Raw genomic sequence first — 18,097 nt, 5'->3', positions numbered from 1 at the left:
GGATCAGTATTAAGTGATTTTTGTGTCCAGGTCATTGAATGCATCATGGAGTCTCATATTTGTTTAGGACATTAACAGTATTATTTTACTGAAGGGACAGAGGGAGGCAAAGTTCCTACGTCATGGTGACTTTGACATCATTTCACCTTTCTTGAACTCTTCCTGGATAGCCACTACAAAAGTATTATCTTGTGGTTAAAATTCCCATCATTTCTTCAGGTGTGCATGATTGTCATGGATAGTAAAACCTGAAAAACCTGCTCCACTACGATGTTAGCTTGACGTTTTGGCTTTAAGTGGTTGATCTACAGACAACAATGGTTTCAGTGTGATCTGTGTGTTCAGACATTTACCTGCCAGGTAAATCCGTAATGATCCACCTCTGACATACAGTAGCACATTTCGAAAAGTGCTCAACCAGCTGGTCTCTGTCTTGTTCCACTGTTTAATTCTTGAAATCATCTTACTTGTATTCACCTTTGTGCTGAAATAACTATTCGATCAATCAATGAACAGGGAAGGTTAACCATAGAATTCATGAATCAAGCAAAAGTGCATAATATTGGATTGGATTAAACCTTTTGAAAAATGTCCTACGGAAAAGTTTGTTCAGGTGAATGCTGAAATTGAGTTTTTGTGCACATACTATTTTTCTCTATGGACATAAACAATTATGTGCTCTCAGAAAGGGAAGGAAAGGGGAGTCCTACTCTTTCTGCAGGGTCAGAGTTTCTATTTTGTTGCTCACTGAGTGTGTTCAAAATGGCAGAGAAACACACTCTTAATCTGCGTTCGCAAACATTTTTCTCCCCGTTTACTTTTCTCTGCCTCACTCTGCAGCCACGTTCTGGTAAAATGTTGCTTCCTTTTAATAAAGCTGTGTGTTCAGAGCCAGGGGGTAAAAGGCGGTGATTTTACACGAGAGGCAGCGCGAAGCAATGGAGCACGTTATCATGTTTAAGCAAGTGTTTATTTTTTTTCCTTCCTTTTTAATTGGAGTGTACTTTGGAGATGAGAGCTGTTCTCCGGGGAGGCTGACTTCATTAGCACCTGTAAGTGTCCAGGCCTGTTAGCGGAAAGGGAGAGATTGAGAGAGAAAGGCATATTGGGAGAGTTATCTTTAAAGAGCGCTTGTCAGAAAATATTTAGATGTGATATCACAAACTGAGTCGAAAGTTATCTTATGTTGCACCTCCTCTTCCCAGACAAACTTGCGCGCCTCAATTAATGTAGTGCTCTGAAGTCATTTCCTTTCCGTTTCAACACGTAGGGTGAACATGACATCACAGAATGAGACATGGTCTTGGTTTTATCTTGTTTCCATAAAGCAGTTATTATTATTATTTCTGTGTAATTGAAGTTTAAATTGAGAATTGGAGCTGCTCCCAAAGGAGCGTCATTAGCATATGTAATAGTAGAATAACTGGCATCCCGCCAGCTTAATGGGGGCAATCTTAGTACCAAAACAATCATAAAGGCAAGTTACCCATTAAGCACAAAGCAAAAGAGAACGGAAGGAAAAATGGGAGAAAGGGAGGAAATGAGCGACGATAAGAGAAATGGCCAATAAGAGATAGGGGGGTGTTCGAGCTAAAGACTTGTTATTATGTTTTAATAGTCTTCCCTGGAGAGCTGAGATGCCGTTTTTTGGCTGTTCAGCAAGTTGCAAAAGCAGCTCTAAAGGATGGACGAATAGTGGCTCACATTAGGACATTCTTGTACGTTGGCTGAATGTACTGATTTTAAGTGGATGGAGACTGGTATTTATTATTCAGGATCCAGAGTGCAACGATAAATGATGTCCATGAAGATGAGCTTTAATGCACATCACTTATTTCTCTACTCTGTGGCCTGTTTTTTTGCCTCCTTCTTTTCCTCTACTTGTACAGTACTCTCCTTTTCATTTACCTTCATTGTTCCTTCGTCTTAGTCTTATTCACCTTGTGTATTTGTTGATTTTATTTTTCCTTCCCTGTTATTTATATTGATTTGGCTAATGCATCTTTAGAACAACATTTAAAGAGTGGAAGAAATTAAGGAATTGATTATGTAAGGTTTTGAGTGCAAATTGATTGGAACTCTGAAATAAGCTGTCTTACATCAAGTATATGGTTTCTTTTGATAAAAAATTTAGAGATACTGGAGAGAGGCCTAAAGCCCACAGGTAGGATCCTTCCAAAATGCACGTGCATTAACAGAGAAGTGTCTAAACTTACGCTGGAATTCCACTGGATGCGTGTCCGTTGTGGAACGGCTGCGCTGGTTATCCTCTTCGTGCTCTACTGTCCGTAAACACCCATCGGCTGCGTTTGCTGTGCAGAGCGGTGCAGCTCCGCCCGACAGCGAGAGTCACAAGGACCCACGAGATCTCGTGAATTCACGCATAAACGTGCAATATAGCAAGATGTAGTTTCTATAAACAGAACAACAAAACCAGAGGAGTAGTAGGAAGACATCTGGGTGCACCTCCATGATTAACATCTCCTCGTCCAAGGTGTCAACAGGGTGAAATGACGTCTGAAAACCTCTGACCTGTTGACTTCAGGCCTGCCTCCGCCCTTTATGACGTTTTCAAGGTGTCGTGCAGGGAAATATGACCCACCTTGAACACTGTTTATTTTATTATGAAAAGTAACTGGATGTTTTATTTTGTTTCTGTGCACGACTTCCTGCCCTGCACGATCTGCTCTGTGCTGAATTGCTGCGTTGTGCTCTGGCGTACGGCAAAAATAGAAGTCCTGCGTATCTGTTGTGGAGGGCTCCGGAGCGCCGCAGCTGTGACGGAGCCGGAACAGCCGGTGAAGCTGTTGACTAGAATTGAAACGGATCGGCTCCGCTGCCGTTCAGGAGCGCAGATGCAACCCACACGCATCTGGTGGAATTTGGGGGTTACTGCCTTAAACTACAGTCCCTGCTTATCCCAAAACACTCAGAAGAACAACAGTTAAATGCAATCAATATTAAGTTTTTACACAATGCGTATTTATGCGTCTAAAAATCCTTAAACAGTGATTCAAACAAAATCAAATTCAACAAAGACTTGCAAACACCAACTATCACATCACAGGAGTGAGGCAGTTTATATGCTTTTTTGGAATAAACAGAAGAGGCAAAAGTGGGTAGTTTGATATCTGTCAGAACCTGTCAGAACAAAGCACCTCTAACAGAGGCTCTAACTCTTGATGTACAGGTGAAACAAAATAATGATTCACGTTTCACACCTGCCTGAGCATTTGAGTTCTTCAAAATTGGGGTCAGAATCAAGTTGGGCCACTTATTATTCAGACAGGGCTGTGAAAGATTTTCAATACTGATAGTTGTTTAATGTGGAAGGCTGGAAATATGTCCTCATTTCTACGTGATCCATTGAAAACAACTTGACAGCTCTTCTTTTTATGAGGTCACGTGGATTTTAAGAACATAAAAAATGGGATCAGGGGCCAGCAAAGTCGTTCCTCTTTTCCCTTGTACTTGTCCTCAACAGAAGCTAGACGACAGCATGTGTGAGAAAACTTGAACTCGCAGGTCTGAGCTGGCAGGCTGCTGTTCAGACTCTGACAATGACTCTCTCAAGGACTAACAATCCCCACAGGGATATTTTTACAGCAGTCGACAGCAGCAGTACGAGAGCCGCTCGACAGGATGAGGTTTGGAGATTTAGAGTGAACACAACATCAGTGCTGCCGCGTTAACAGTGACTAACAGTGACTCTTTCTCTGTTTCTGTTCTGTCTTTATGAAGTCAGTATGCTTCGACTTTCCTCTGTCATGCCACTTCATTTTACTCTCCTCTTTTTTTGGTGTTACCATTTATTATTTGCAGGGAAAAAGCAAATTCTTAGATACTTTACACCTGGCTGTTGACTGTGTCAATGCATTATCTCTTATACAGAACTGTGGATAGTTTGACTTCATTCAGCCACCACCACACAAAGCCCAGAAGCAGCGTCGTCCTCCTGGTTTAAATGCAAGAATTACATTCCTGAAAGTTACGTGAAACCTTATGATCCTTTACTTTATAGTAGCATTCTAAAGCAAATTAGCTCCTCATGCATCGTGATTAATTTCCTTTATAAACCAAACTACATTGAGAAAGGAGAGAGGACTGGAGAACACTGATTAACTTTTAGTTGTCTTTACCGCACAACAAACAAGTGCATCAGGGTGTATCAGTCCTCATTCTCAGTTAATGTTTTAGGCCTGAGATGAGCCAGATACAAAAGTTCCCTTGTTGCATGAAAAGAAATAAAATTAAGTACTGCTTTGATATCCCAGATCACCAGTCTTAAAAGTCGTTTCGGTAAGAATCAGCCCAAAATAGACCCAAAATGATCGCCTGGAAATCCAGACCCAAATCTAGAAAGATTTAGGGTCTGGCTATGAGTAATGCAAATGGCCCAACTCGAGGGGCGGCACCAAGCATGCATTTGAAAATATCACTGCACGCAATTTGATAACACTACGACCAATCAGAACCGGGGGGGGGAACTGGTAGATTAGACTCTTGCCGTATCTGGTCTGGTTAGCCAAGTCTAACTCGTTCACTGTAGCGGCCAAAGCTGTTTCAAACAACTGGTGTTCATCCGTAGCCATCTTGCAGTGTTTACTGACTGATTCTGGACTCGTCGCAGCGCTGTTGTCATCTGTTTAGCTCGCCTCTGGCCCACCTATATCAGATACACCGATGTGATTGGTGCAGCTCGGCTCCAACGGCATGGGTAATGAGCATCATTACTGATTGCCAGAGTGACTCACTGAGCAAATTCAAATTGTGCTCTCGTGAGAACTCTGGATTTCCAGGGTACCAAAATGATAGACCTGATCCAAAATACAGTCTACCTGAACAGAACCAAATAGAGAGAGAACACCAACACTGGCAGCAGCGTGATGGTCCATCGGGTATAAGCAGCTGTGATCAAAAACAGTAACAGTGATAATGTCATTTTACAGTTCTCACTCTTCGTTTTGTGACTGTAAACACAGTTTTGTCTAGATTATGACATGCCACATGATCAGATCTGAAAGTGAGTTGCTCGGTTGTTAGACCTATTAACACTCTGACCTGAGACCAGCAGCCATACCACAAGACCTTACCTGATATGATTTGGACCTGGGGAGATTTGGGTCTTACTGGAAGTCGAGTGGACTCCCTAGGACCGAGACAGAACCCAACCGTATTGTTCTACGCAGAGAACGTATGAGCAAAACTGACTGAAAAATTCATGTTTATTTAAAACATTGTGGGACCTTCAAATTCAAATATGCAGCAGCCCTGATAGAGATGTCAGCGTCGTGGCTGTGTTTGGAAGCATGTGTGCCTGCCTGTGTGACAGTGCTTGAAGGCAGAGACATGAAATTGTCCGTTCTCTCCTTTTGCTTATCAAAATGCTGCCTCCATCATTTTACGGCTTGGCGGCAAAGTGCACATCTGTAATACATCTCTTATCATTGCCTCAGTAGCTATTTAAGCGGTGTGTATTTTTGTGTGCGGGGGGAGGAGCACAGGGGGGAGAGTGTGCTCTTAAAATCCCCCCCAAGACTGGCTTATATCATCACAGACGCTCCCTCAGCATCCTGTTCTTTTTTTTTTAAATGACGGTTGCAAGAAAAAAAAGCAGCTTCAAATATTCCCAGCCTGGCACAAGGCAAAAAAGGGAGGATGTGTGATGGAGTTCACAGGAGCAGCCGAATATTTTGGAGGAATAAATTAGCAGCTTGGCGCTTTGGTGCTGCGCCAAGACTTCTGGGAAGTAATCCAGCACCTTGGAAAGACAAGATTTGGATGCCTTATTGGATCCACTGTAATTTGAGGTTAATTGAATTGAAAATCCCCTCAGCCTCACCCAGAAAAATATTATTAAATAAATAAAAACCTCCAGTGAGGAAGACTGTACATAGGGATGAAAATACAGTATGTTTTTGGATGTTTCATGCGCCTGGTTTCTGAACCAAGATAAACAGTCTGATAAGGGTAAATGCATGTATTTCCCTTGTTGGATACTTGTGGAGCACAGCCTGCCACACTGCAATGTGTCTTCTCTTTAGCTTAGTTTTGGTGTTTGTGCCTGAATTCTAATTAACCGCTCAGAGGAAGATGCAATGCATCCCCGCAGCAGAAACAGATGGAGGGCAGCGAATGTTCGGCTGTTTGGTAAATGGGGTCCATGGAGGTGACCCGGGCCTCGATGATGTCTGAGCCCTCATCATGTCCTGGACTTCACATTCTAATAATGACTAATATGTTTGCAGACGTCAGCCTGTTCTCATTAGGGTGATTTATAGCCCCGCCAATTTTCCGTAAACCAGAGGAGCAGTATTCCAATTTATTCAGGTCAAATTAACCATTCATAATTAGACGCAGTAACCTTTCCTGCTCCCCTGTTCTCCGCTGAATGTGCTGTACATGCAATGCAAATGTCCATTGTTTAATCTCACTGGCTGCCATTAGGAAGGTTATGTAAGAATCATTCCATGCGGGGCAAAAGTGTAGCCTGAATCAATCTCCTACTGGTTAATAGCTGCTGGGCTGATTTATTGTCGTATTATGAAGGTGAAGCCTTGGCCTTTCCTCTAAAGGTGGCACCGACCCTATGGAGCCCCTCGGCCTCTGTTTCAGTGTCAGAACCCTGCAGCACGTATGAAGTCATTCGAGAATGAGTTCAATATAGAATAATTAGATATTAGTTTTATTGGTGAGTTGCTGTATTTGACTTGACTTTACATAGTTCAATAACATAGACTGTAAAGCTGTCATATGGAAGCATATATGATAATTACTTGGTTTAATTGGAATAAACATTCAAAGGACAGCAGATAAGAGGCACACAGCAAATATGTAAAGCAGGCACACAAAACCACCCAACGTAAAGCATCACATATAGTGGGTAGATTTAGTATGTTTAAGTGCTGTCAGGAAGTATAAAGAATGGACATCCTTATGTTTTTTATTACCTTGTTTGCATGGTCCATCACTTTGGAATTTAAAAAAATGTCATTTTAAATTTGAAAATTCCACAATTTGCATGAGGTTGATGAGCTGGCTTCCAGCGTTAAGGGTCCATCCATCCGTCTTCTGCTGCTTATCTGAAGTAGAGATGTGGTGGCAGCAGGCTAAGCAAGTTAGTCCATACTTTTCTCTCCCTAGTAAAGTTTTCCAGTTCCTCCTGGGGGGATTCTGAGGTGTCCCCAAGCTAGATGAAATATAGTATCTCTCCAGTGTGTTCTGGGTTTACCCGTGGGTCTCGTACCAGTTCAAAGGCCCCGGAAAACCTCCAAAGGAAAGCACCAAGGAAGATTAAAAACGTTCTTATATTGGCATACAGTTATGTTAAAGTGTCTTTTATATATTGCTTAAATAATAATATAATATAATATAATTAATTATTTTCTTGCCTCTAAAATTTTGGGACTGTAGTTTAAAGGGCTACAGTTTCTACAATGTCCATGTGATGCAGATATAAATCAAAGCTCAAAATCAACACCCTTATTGTAATTGTTTTAGTTGAAATGCGTCACTGTTGTTAAATGTTCGTACTGCACTCAATGTTCAAGTCACTAGCAGGCTTGATTATCACTTTGATGAATAATCATTCACCTGGCTTTAAGGCACAGCTTCTGGCAGTAACGTTAACACAGGTTTAAACAGGTTCATTTGAGCCAGACCACCTCAGGCAGGCTGCATCCCAAATGGGTCTTTCAGGATTAACCAGCAGAGGCCTGTGTGACAGCTTGATAGACAGCACTCCTCACTGCCCTCTCCTAATTACGTTTTCTCTGCTTCTAATAATGTCTAGTCAGATCTGGTCTTGCCCAAACACTCCGGTTTGGACTGTCTTGTCCGAGGAAGTAATGGTGGGTTTTGATGCTGTTTGACTCAAGGAGATGGGCTGTCATTTACTCAGGCTCATTAAAAAATAAATCACAGGAGAAGGAAAATAAGGATGGAGGAATAGAGTGGGAGAGACAGATCTGAGGACCTGCTGGCTTCAGGTTTGTTGGTTTTGGCTTGTCCTGCTGTCTTCAGTGTCTCAGCTGTCCGTTGGAATCAGGACTGCTTCCCCGAGAGGCAGCTGCTGCCAAGCAGCATCAAAACAGAAGGACGAGCTGAGTGACGGAAAGAAGATGAAGAGAAGGAACAAAGGAGGGACAAAAAGGAAAGCAAGAATTGAGCAGGAAGGCAACAACAGAGTGCAGAGATAAAGACGTTCTGTCTGTCATTTTAACAGCTTCGGTTTATCCTGTGAAGGTTTGAAAGGACTGCTGCCTTTCCTCCATCCTCTCCTCTGATATTCAGAATCCAATTAGTGGTTTTGTTGGAGGGGGGTTCCTCAGTGACAGTGGCCCATTTGTAAGACCTGCTATCAATGAGGAACACTGACAGAGGTAATATTTTATTAATGTCTGGCCTGTATTCTGCAAATAATGGCTCTTTTTGTTGGACCACACAACACTGTTTCCGGGCTGAAGTTTAGAGACAGATTCAGAAAAGCTAAAATGTAAATCATTTTGTATCTGAATTGATTGCTTATTCAAGTGTGTGCACGTGTGCGTGTGTGTGTGTTGGACAGAGTTAATGCATGACATCATCTCTAGAGTGTCACATCAGCATTTAAAGGCACAGTTGAGGATTCATCACACAGGACTGGACAATACTGCCACTGCCAGGCTGACTTGCATTAGGCTGCGTCCTGAAAGTCAGAGATAACTGTATTTCTTGAATGTCACTGTCACAGTAATCGTTCCGCTGCACCCTGTTCAAAGACTGTATGAAAAAAGAAACGGATATTCCCATATTCTTATTGGACAGTGAAATCCGATTTGACTGACATAATTCAGGAGTCAGAAACAGCGTGTGTCTTACGTGACTTTGAGGAGCTATTGTTAAATTGGTAACCCCATTGAATTAAAGAATAGGATTGACATTATTTTATCTATTTGCTATGAACAAGCGCAGTGGGAAGAGTAAAACCACCACTACGCAGGGCTGGGTATCACTTGAAACATTCCAATACTTGCACCGATCTGAACTGTGTAATCAAAGAATCTGACAAGACATTCAGTGCCAGCATAGACTGTATAAAACAATGGATATAGCTACCATGACTTCACTCACTGGTTTGTGGACTTCCCTTTTGAAGCCTCAAGGTAGGCTTTTTGGTCGTCGCCATCTTGGTTTTTTAGAGCCAGGACACTATGTGCAGACAGCTTGTCACTTAAAGCCACCATGCTGGACAGCGGGAAAGTAGCTAAAGAGACCTAAACCATTTCTTGTGCCAGGCTGTAAACTATGTTTATTTCTGCTGTAAAGTTGGGCATTTTAGCATTGGAGTCTATGGGGATTGGCTGGCTTATGGAGCCATCCTCAAGTGGCCAAAAGAAAGTGCAGTTTTTGGCACTCCTGATTTGGCTTAATTTTGTTTTAGTTCTGGAGGTTGATGCTTGGATGCCAGCCTTTGATACTTTACAGTTTCCAATGGACGCATTTTGGTTGGTACCAAAAATTTTTTACTGAAATTCAATACCCAGCCCTAAACAAATCTGTGTAGCCACAGGGGCGATAAAGCTATGTTTTCATACAGTGTTGTCCAGAAGGAGCCACATTGCTATGCTGTTGATGAGCTGAAGGGAATACACTTGAACATGTCACTTATGATTCTCTAATGTCCTTTTTAATAGTTTCTATCCAACACTGGCTGTTGTCTATTTAGTGCTATTGTTGATGATACAAATATAAAATAGTGCCGACCTTACAATTTGATGTGTGTGGTAATGATGTAGAAAATGGATATTGAGAAAAAAAAAAAAAAAAAAACATCATCGCACCAGCAGTGACAGTTGGACTCATTCTTGTTTGCATGTGTGATGGAGCAGGAGCTTGGAGACTTGCTGTAGACGACAGCTTTGGTTAAAATCAAACGGTCTGTGTTCCAAGAGAAAGAGCAATAAAAAAAAAAAAAAAAAAAAAACACTGCTTAGTCATATCTCTGTGGCGAAGGAGCGTTTCAGCTTTACATTTTGGGTGTCTAATTTTCACATGCATCTGTTGTGGGTGCAGTCAAGGTGGGCAACATGATATCTGGAGACATTCTTGACCAGTTGGTTTGCACCATATGGTATTTTATCAAGACTTCCCCAAATCAAGATGGCATTAAATGCAAATGAAGTTCAGCAACATGTTGAGGACTCGAACGGAGACTCATGATGGATGGTATTAGACAGATGCCTTCACAGGTGTGAAGGAGCGATAAATGATAAGACTGATAGAATTGGAGTTTTGCCGACCTTTTTCCAAACCATAATGTTTTTTATTGGCTCTTCGAATCCTGGCCTTATCGCAGTGATGATTTACTCCTAAAAAGTTAAAGTGGCGCTTGAGTCGTCAGGGTTGATGATCTGTTTCATGGTGCTTCTCTGTGATGGTTGATGGTATCTCAGCTTTGGAAACACAGTGACAGTAGACAGACAGTAAATGAAACATGGCCTTGAGCCTGGCTCCAATTTTTTTTTATTGACCTGTCAGAACTGACTTGACGTTTGAGCAGAAAGATTTACAGGCTCCATTTAGGGCAAGATTGATTTCTGTCGAAGGCAGCTCTGTGAAAAGACCGGAGCAAAACATGTATCTATAGCCCTCTCTTTGATTGATGAATGCGTTCTTTCTTTTTTTTTTTTTTTTTTTGTTTGACTTTTCTTTGTGTATCTTTGTATGTTTTCACCTTCCAGTATATTTGCAGTTTTAGCAGAAGAAGCTGCCCATTTTGCCAACAGCTTCCTCTCTGTTGATATTTATTGTGTTCTTGCAGCCTGAGAAAGACTTAAATATAGTCTGGATCCAAAGTGACTCATTTGTTGCACCAACAAGTCTGAAATAAACTATTTAAAACTCTTGCAGTGTGTGATCTACTCACTAACAATAAACTGATTATTGGGGAGCGTGTAGTATCTGTAATTCCCTCATAGGGCATTATGGATTGTGTCTGATGAAATGTTCATGAGCATCACTGCAGTTTGAGAAGGAACACTGTCTTATGCCAAGAGGCTTTATGACCGCACGTTAGGAGGGACTGATTTAATTTCATTCCTCACAGTTGGATTCTTTCTCTTTAGGGTAACATTCTGTCTAATGACTACAGTGAAGTTATAAAAAAAAAAAGTCTGTGAGTGCAGAAAAGTAAGTGATTTTTTTCCCCAGTATGGGTGAGAGTGTGATGTAGGCCTACAGGGAGACATTTCGGTCTGGAGCATGTGGCATAGGCAGATGTCTTGTTTGATGGTGACTGCAAATGGTTTAGTTTTCGTTTGATCTTTTTTTTTTCTCTGAGAGAGCGCAGTAGTGAGGTTTTGCCATTTGTGGACAACTTTCTGAAGCAGCGTTCTTTCATGTCAGCACAGGGTTTGAACCTATTGTGCTTTTTTGGTGACATCAATACTGTTTTATATTACTCTGATGCATTCGCTGTTCTGATTACTGCTGTGTATGTCCCCATCTCTGCAGAGCACCTAAAGGTAGCGCTGGAGGAGTACATGATGCGGTTGCCGAAGGTTCGCATCCTGAGGACCAAGAGGAGGGAGGGGCTGATCAGGACTCGTCTGCTTGGAGCCGATGCCGCTAAAGGAGAAGTCATCACCTTCCTGGACTCCCACTGCGAGGCCAACGTCAACTGGCTGCCTCCACTGCTGGGTGAGGAACACAAACCCATCCAAGTCATCAGTATTACATGCATTGTAACCTTAACCCTATACCTGTATCATAACCTCATACCACCATTTCCACCATATTAACTCTGGTTCTTGAACCAGTTCTGCTCAGGATTCTTTGAACCTCTGTGCTATCTAGCAAACCAGCCTGCGTCTCCACCAGTTGTGAGGGGAACCATTGTAATAAAGGATGTGTAGTCAATGGACTGTGTTGCACCATGGAAATCAACAATAGAAGCAAAGTCAGGGATTACTCTGAATACCTTAAAACTCTTGTCCTGTTATTACAGATATTTGTTTTTACCCAAAAAACAAGCTTGGATCAACCATTAATGAGACAAGTGCAAGCTTTTTTTCTTACAGTTTCTCAGTTCATTGCCTTCTCCATCCTCTCTTTCCATCCATCCATCCATCCATCCTCTTGAGGGTCACTGGGGGCTGGAGCCTATCCCAGCTGACATTGGGCAAGAGGCAGGGTACACCCTGGACAGGTCGCCAGACTATTGCAGGCCCGGCTGACATGTAGAGACAGACAACCATTCATACTCACATTCACACCTACGGACAATTTAGGCCCCGTTTATACGACAATGATTTCAACTGAAAACGGTAAACTTTAGTTGCGTTTTGGCCAATCGTTTACACGACAGCGGCGTTTTGGGTGCCTGAAAACGCAACGTTTTGAAAACAGGTTCCAGAGTGCAACTTTTTGGAAACGGCAGCGTCTCTGTTGTCATGTATACTTGCAATATGCAATTCCTCTGAAAATGGAGACTTTCGCACATGCGCATTACAGTTCCAGTAACTAGGCATGCCGACCGTCACAACAACAATGCCGAGCTCTGTTTGTGCTGCTCACCCTGTTGATTTGAAGTGAAGTGTAGATCTGTTACTGTAGCAACTCCACCTCGTCGTCCATGCAGACAAAGTTATCTGTGCATGCTTTCGCCATTGTGTCTTCTTTGTTTTGTAATGACCGTGTTGTAGAGGAAGGCGCTTCAGCGCTTGGCGTCATGCCGTGGTGTTGCTTTGCAAATTTACACTGCCACCCATTGGCCTGGCGTACATACTACAGTGTTTCCAGTAGATTTTGCGGCTCCGTGTGAACGGGGATCGTTTCAATAACGTCATCATATAAACGCGGAAGTTTTCTAAAATGCAAAGGACAGACTTTTCTGTTTTTCGAGAAACCGTTGTCGTCTAAACAGGACCTTAGAATCACCAATTAACCTGCATGTCTTTGGACTGCAAGAGGAAGCTGGAGTATCCGGGGAAAACCCACACTGACACGGGAAGAACATACAAACTCTGCACAGAAGGGCTCCCACACATGGGATCGAACCAGGAACCCTCTTGACAATGCTAACCACCACACCACCGTGCCGCCCTCCACTCTTTCCAACCCGTAGAATATGACACGCCCACAGATGTCATCATGGTTCACATTTCAGGTCAAGGAAAATCTGCTGTTTTTTGGTTCCAGGTGAGAACCAACTTTTTGGGTTCTGAACCAATTTATTTTTGGTCAGAATGCTCTCATTAGTTCAAAATTAGATACTGGAACCAGAACGGTACAGGTTCCATGTTGGTTCCATGTGAAGCTCTTAAACATGTGAAGAACGGCCGTTTTTTGTTTGGTTTTGTTTCTTTAGGGGGAAGTTTTAAAGTTCTAGGAGGTAATCTGCTGTCAATCATTGAGCCCTGCAGCTTGCCTACGGGGATGAAAGTGAGCTAACGTTAGCTTAACACAGACTATGTACACTACCAGTTGTTTTCATTGCCACTGCAGAAGAAATGACACAAAAAATGTCAATGGACGACTTTTCTGCTCTGACTTGAAGTTTTTTTTTTCAACTTGAGACGTTAAGGTTTCTACTGCAAAAACACAAGGCACATAAAAGAAAGCAAAAGCAGCAAGCAAAACGCTTCACTCTCTTTGAAAACAATTATAAAATGCCACCCCAGGCAGCTTAAACACACTCTGTGTGATTGGGGTCAAATTAACATCTTTTTGCTACAGAGTCCTGATAAAAGTCCAAAACTCAAAAAGATAAGAGTAGACTACAAGAAAGCAAACACCACACACATCAAGAGTCTTTAATGCATTGCTGGCTACTTTTGTTCAGTGTTTAGACTGTAGAGAAACCTTGACTTGCTGTCTGTTACATCAGCTTTCTGAAGTTATATGTTTTGCAGACAGTTACAGAACTGAAAACATAAACATCACATTGACAACATACAGTAACAGACATTTTGGAGGGGGTGGTAGGAAAATGCAGTTGGCAAGCATCACTCATGCCAAGCAGCACCCAGTTACGTACTACATGGCTATCTCCCAGATCATTCTCCATACATCATATCATTCATCAATTAATTAAAGTATCACCAGCATTACTGTCTGTTATTGAAGCCAGTTAATCCCAATTCAGGTAACACAGTGCAGCCTGGGTGGAACTGAGTAGAGACGAGATATGGGCACCCGTCACAGCTGACTGAGTGTTTTATTTGCTTGGTTGATAGGTGTATCAGCCAAGCAAATAAACACTCAGTGGTTCCCAACCTGGCGTTCAGGACCCTTAAAGTAAATCTGAGGCTGTCTGAAATGAGTTTATTTAAAGGATTTGTAGAGAGAAAAACATTTCTGCTTCACAAAAATACTTTTTTCTAACTTTTCTCTAATCTTTGATATTCTCTGTGAAACACTGGAGACTTTTACCTCTCCTGAACTAAAAACTATAGATTAAAAAACTGAAACTAAAAGATTCTTAGAAGGGAACATCCTGCTTTGGTTGGGCTGCTCCCGGCTCCCAGACATCTGCAACCTGTGAGGACAAGTTGCGAGTAGATGTTTTAAAGCCGAAAAGCTTTGGAAAAACCTCTCTGCACAACCTGTTGTCATTAATCCACCAACCACTCTGCCTCCCTCTGTGTCTCTCAGATCGAATCGCGCAGAACAGGAAGACCATCGTGTGTCCGATGATCGACGTGATCGACCACGATAACTTCGGCTACGAGACACAAGCAGGGGACGCCATGCGAGGAGCGTTCGACTGGGAAATGTACTACAAACGGATACCCATCCCTTCAGAGCTCCAGAAGGATGACCCCAGTGAACCCTTCGAGTGAGTGCAGTTATTTTTGACATATTTGATATTTGCTAGATGATTTTTTATCATAGTAATCTTACTGTGCCATGAGTACAAAAATCTGTGACAAAGGGGCCCCAGTGTGAGTTGAAACTCTTCAACTCAATGTGTTAGCGCCACGCTCTTCACAGAGGGGTTTTGTGAGTGTACATGCTTTGTCAGCACTGTTTCCACATCCATTCACACATCATCTATTACACCTGCGTGCTGCCCAGGACAGTCAATGACAGGGGTGCAGTTTGGGGCTTAACAGTGTCCATATCATTTGACTTTGTCTACACTAAGATGGTCCATCAGAAAATGCATAATTTTCCTGTCCTTTCTGACCTTTTGCCACTGAGCTGGCAATTAAAAAGTTACCTTAAAACATTAGTGTGGACACAATCAGTTTCAGATTTCTTCACTTTAGAATGGATGTGATCTACAGTAGGTGATCATAGTCTGCATCTTTTGGGCGACAACAGCTATGAACATCAGATCCCATGCATGTGGCATCAGCTGATGTCTGGTGTGATGGCGACAGCAAATGTTTTAGTTTTTGTGTGATCTCCTTTGAGTGAATGTGGTCACAAGATTTTGGCAATTGTGGACAACTTCCTGAAGCACTGCTCTTTCATCATGTCTGATTTAAAATCATCCGTCTTGGAAGACCATAAGATGCAGCTGAAAGTTCTAGAAACTCAGCTCAGCTAGCTGTAGCAGAAACATCAACAGCATTTGCAAATTCAGTCTGTTTTAAATGCTTAAACAATTTGCAGATTTACAGAAACTGATAAACATGTCTAGCAAAATTCAAACTATTTGTGGGTTCCAGTCTTTCAAATGTGAGGATTTGCTGCTTTATTCTGTTTTACACAAGTGATCATTGAATATTTGGGGGGTTTTGGACTGTTAGGGGGCGATCACACAGAAATGAGACGCAGAAACGCGGACGCTTCAAAGACGCTAGAAACGCTGGAAGCGCTTATTCAATGCGCACTAGACAAAAAAAAAAAAAACAGCAAGGAGCGCCTGTGGAGCGGGGGTGCGTACGCAACCGGGTGACACACACACACACACCTCCTGTCATCTCCCTATGAATCTAGTGTTTCTCTCAAAGACAGTAGAGACAGTAGCTTATATGAAACTAGTACTGAGGTGTGCGTGTGTTGTATAATTCTTCAAAATCAAATATTGTCAGGATAAATTTCTTCGGATTGCATTGTGTTGTCTGTCGCTCGTAAGTGCCGTAAAACTGCCATAACTGACCAAACGGCCGTAACTGCCACAACAAAACAGGAAGGAGGATTTGATACTGGCTACTGGCGTCTGACGCTCAAAAAGTTGAAAATATTTTAAGTTTACAGCGTCTACGCACGTCTAAAAACGCGCGTCTAAAAAGAAGTGTCTACAAAAACGCGCACCCAAAAAGATGCCAGAAAAACGCCCATCTTAAAAGACGCTTGAACGCCGGTCATATCATAGGAAAACAATTGTTTTACTGGTGTCGTGCTTCTAGCGTTTCATCTCGGTGTGATCGCCCCCTTAGTCAGATCAAATAAGTTGTTTGATTTTGTAACTTTGGGATTTTGGGAACTCTTGTGTGAATTTTGTAGACTCAAACATGAATCACTTAATTGAAACAGTAGTTGAGATTAAAAATAATAACTGTTTGCACCCTAGCTGCTTGCCTGTTTTAAATCCATGTGTAGTCGGTCCTTGCCCAGGTAATACTACTCCAGTGCAAACAGGACCGATTTCGACCACAGTGTCCTTCCTCAACAAGCAGCTGCCTGTGCTGCTGGCAGGTAACCTTTAAGTAATGGAAGCCAGAATAAATAAACTATACCCAGAGACACATTTTGCTATTTGTAAGGCCAAATAACTCTGCATGTGATGCCAGACACTCCATTTGTGAGCCCTGAGGGATTAGTTAGACAACATTTCTCTATGTCTGGATGCCAAAGACTATTTGGGTACCCTGGGAAATACAGTAGGTATCATCAGGCAGGGTGGCTGTGGTGCAGGAAGATAAGAGACTAAAGAAGAAGAAATGAGCTGCAGAACAATCAGAATCAATCCTCATTTCGTGAATTAGTCTGCTCTTCTTGCCCAATGAAATGACCTTCATCAGTGCAAATCCAATTTGAGTCGCAAAGATTTTCATTTTCATTCTGATTGACATTGCCGCAGCGGAGAATGAGGCACGGTGGGACGGCAAAATCCATCTTGGAGGTGTGTGTGTGTGTGTGGGAATATGATTTTATCCCCGTTCTCATGCTTCTGTCACTGTGTCTTTTGTCAATGCCATCACCTCATTCTCTCTCTCGCTTTTCTTTCCTCCTGTCTCTCTCTCATCCCTCCTTCGGGCTTCAATGTTTCATTTAGCAATAAGCTCAGGCCTTGACGCTCTCTCTGCTCAAGGTCAGTAGACTGAAATGGAGAATATCAACTTGAGCATTTCTAATTAAATCTAAATTGAGAGTTAGAATATTCATGGTGCATTGAGTTCTTTTTTTTTCCCTTTCATCAGTAGACTAACACTTGCCAAAGAACAGTGACTAAGGAAGACCAGCAGGGATTTTGTCCAGCTGAAGAAACTAAAACCTGTTCTTGGCAATTGTGTCAAAACACAAGCAGACCTACAACAACTTTGGCAACTGTCTAAAATAAGCAAAATTGTGATTGGCATCAGGAAATGTTAATCAACTCATCAAAACTGAAGAAGAGTACAAATCTAACCAAATATTAAAGGCCAAATGGAGTTTAGTGAGTACGAAAATTATTTTTATTACTGCTTTACTTTAATCTTTACAGTGTGTCAGTGTTATATAAAGACATATGTAAATAAAATATAGCCTGAATCCAAGAGATATTACATTAAACATTATTTAAGACTAAGAATCTGACCAAGCACACACTTCAGTCTGCAATAAGAAAGCACTGAGGTTTGCTACACAGCCCAGCACTTTACTTTTATGCTATTGTATTTTTCTAGTTGTTTTAGGAACTGTTGAGGTCAGTTCAGTCAATGCTGGTCAATGTTAATTCAGTGGAGCTGCTCGCTTGCTCAGTCTGCAGTTGTACTGTGCAAATCCAATTTTCCACAGTGTTTCCAAAGCGATTTCCTTCTTTGAAAAACTAAAATGTAACATGAAAACAGTGGAGAAGGTAAATTCAGACATTCAAAGCTGAACTGTTCTCTCTTTCCTTTTCTCTGAAAGAAGAAGAAGAACAAAAGTTTGGAAAAACTTGGCTGCACATATTCGTTGCCAC

General features: G+C 42.0%; 1 protein-coding gene across 1 annotated transcript in view; it reads left to right on the top strand.

Moving 5' to 3' along the window:
* The window catches only part of LOC125898521 (polypeptide N-acetylgalactosaminyltransferase 10-like), a 126,326-nt gene that overhangs the window by 72,301 nt on the left and 35,928 nt on the right, over positions 1-18,097 (top strand). The window contains exons 5-6 of the mRNA XM_049592349.1: positions 11,494-11,679; positions 14,635-14,818. Coding sequence (XP_049448306.1) covers positions 11,494-11,679; positions 14,635-14,818 — 370 coding nt within the window. The remainder of the gene's footprint in view (positions 1-11,493; positions 11,680-14,634; positions 14,819-18,097) is intronic.

Source organism: Epinephelus fuscoguttatus, linkage group LG12 (assembly GCF_011397635.1).
Source record: "Epinephelus fuscoguttatus linkage group LG12, E.fuscoguttatus.final_Chr_v1".
NCBI lineage: Eukaryota > Metazoa > Chordata > Actinopteri > Perciformes > Serranidae > Epinephelus > Epinephelus fuscoguttatus.
Note: the sequence above shows the minus strand (reverse complement) of the source record. Positions and strands in the feature narration are given on the sequence as shown.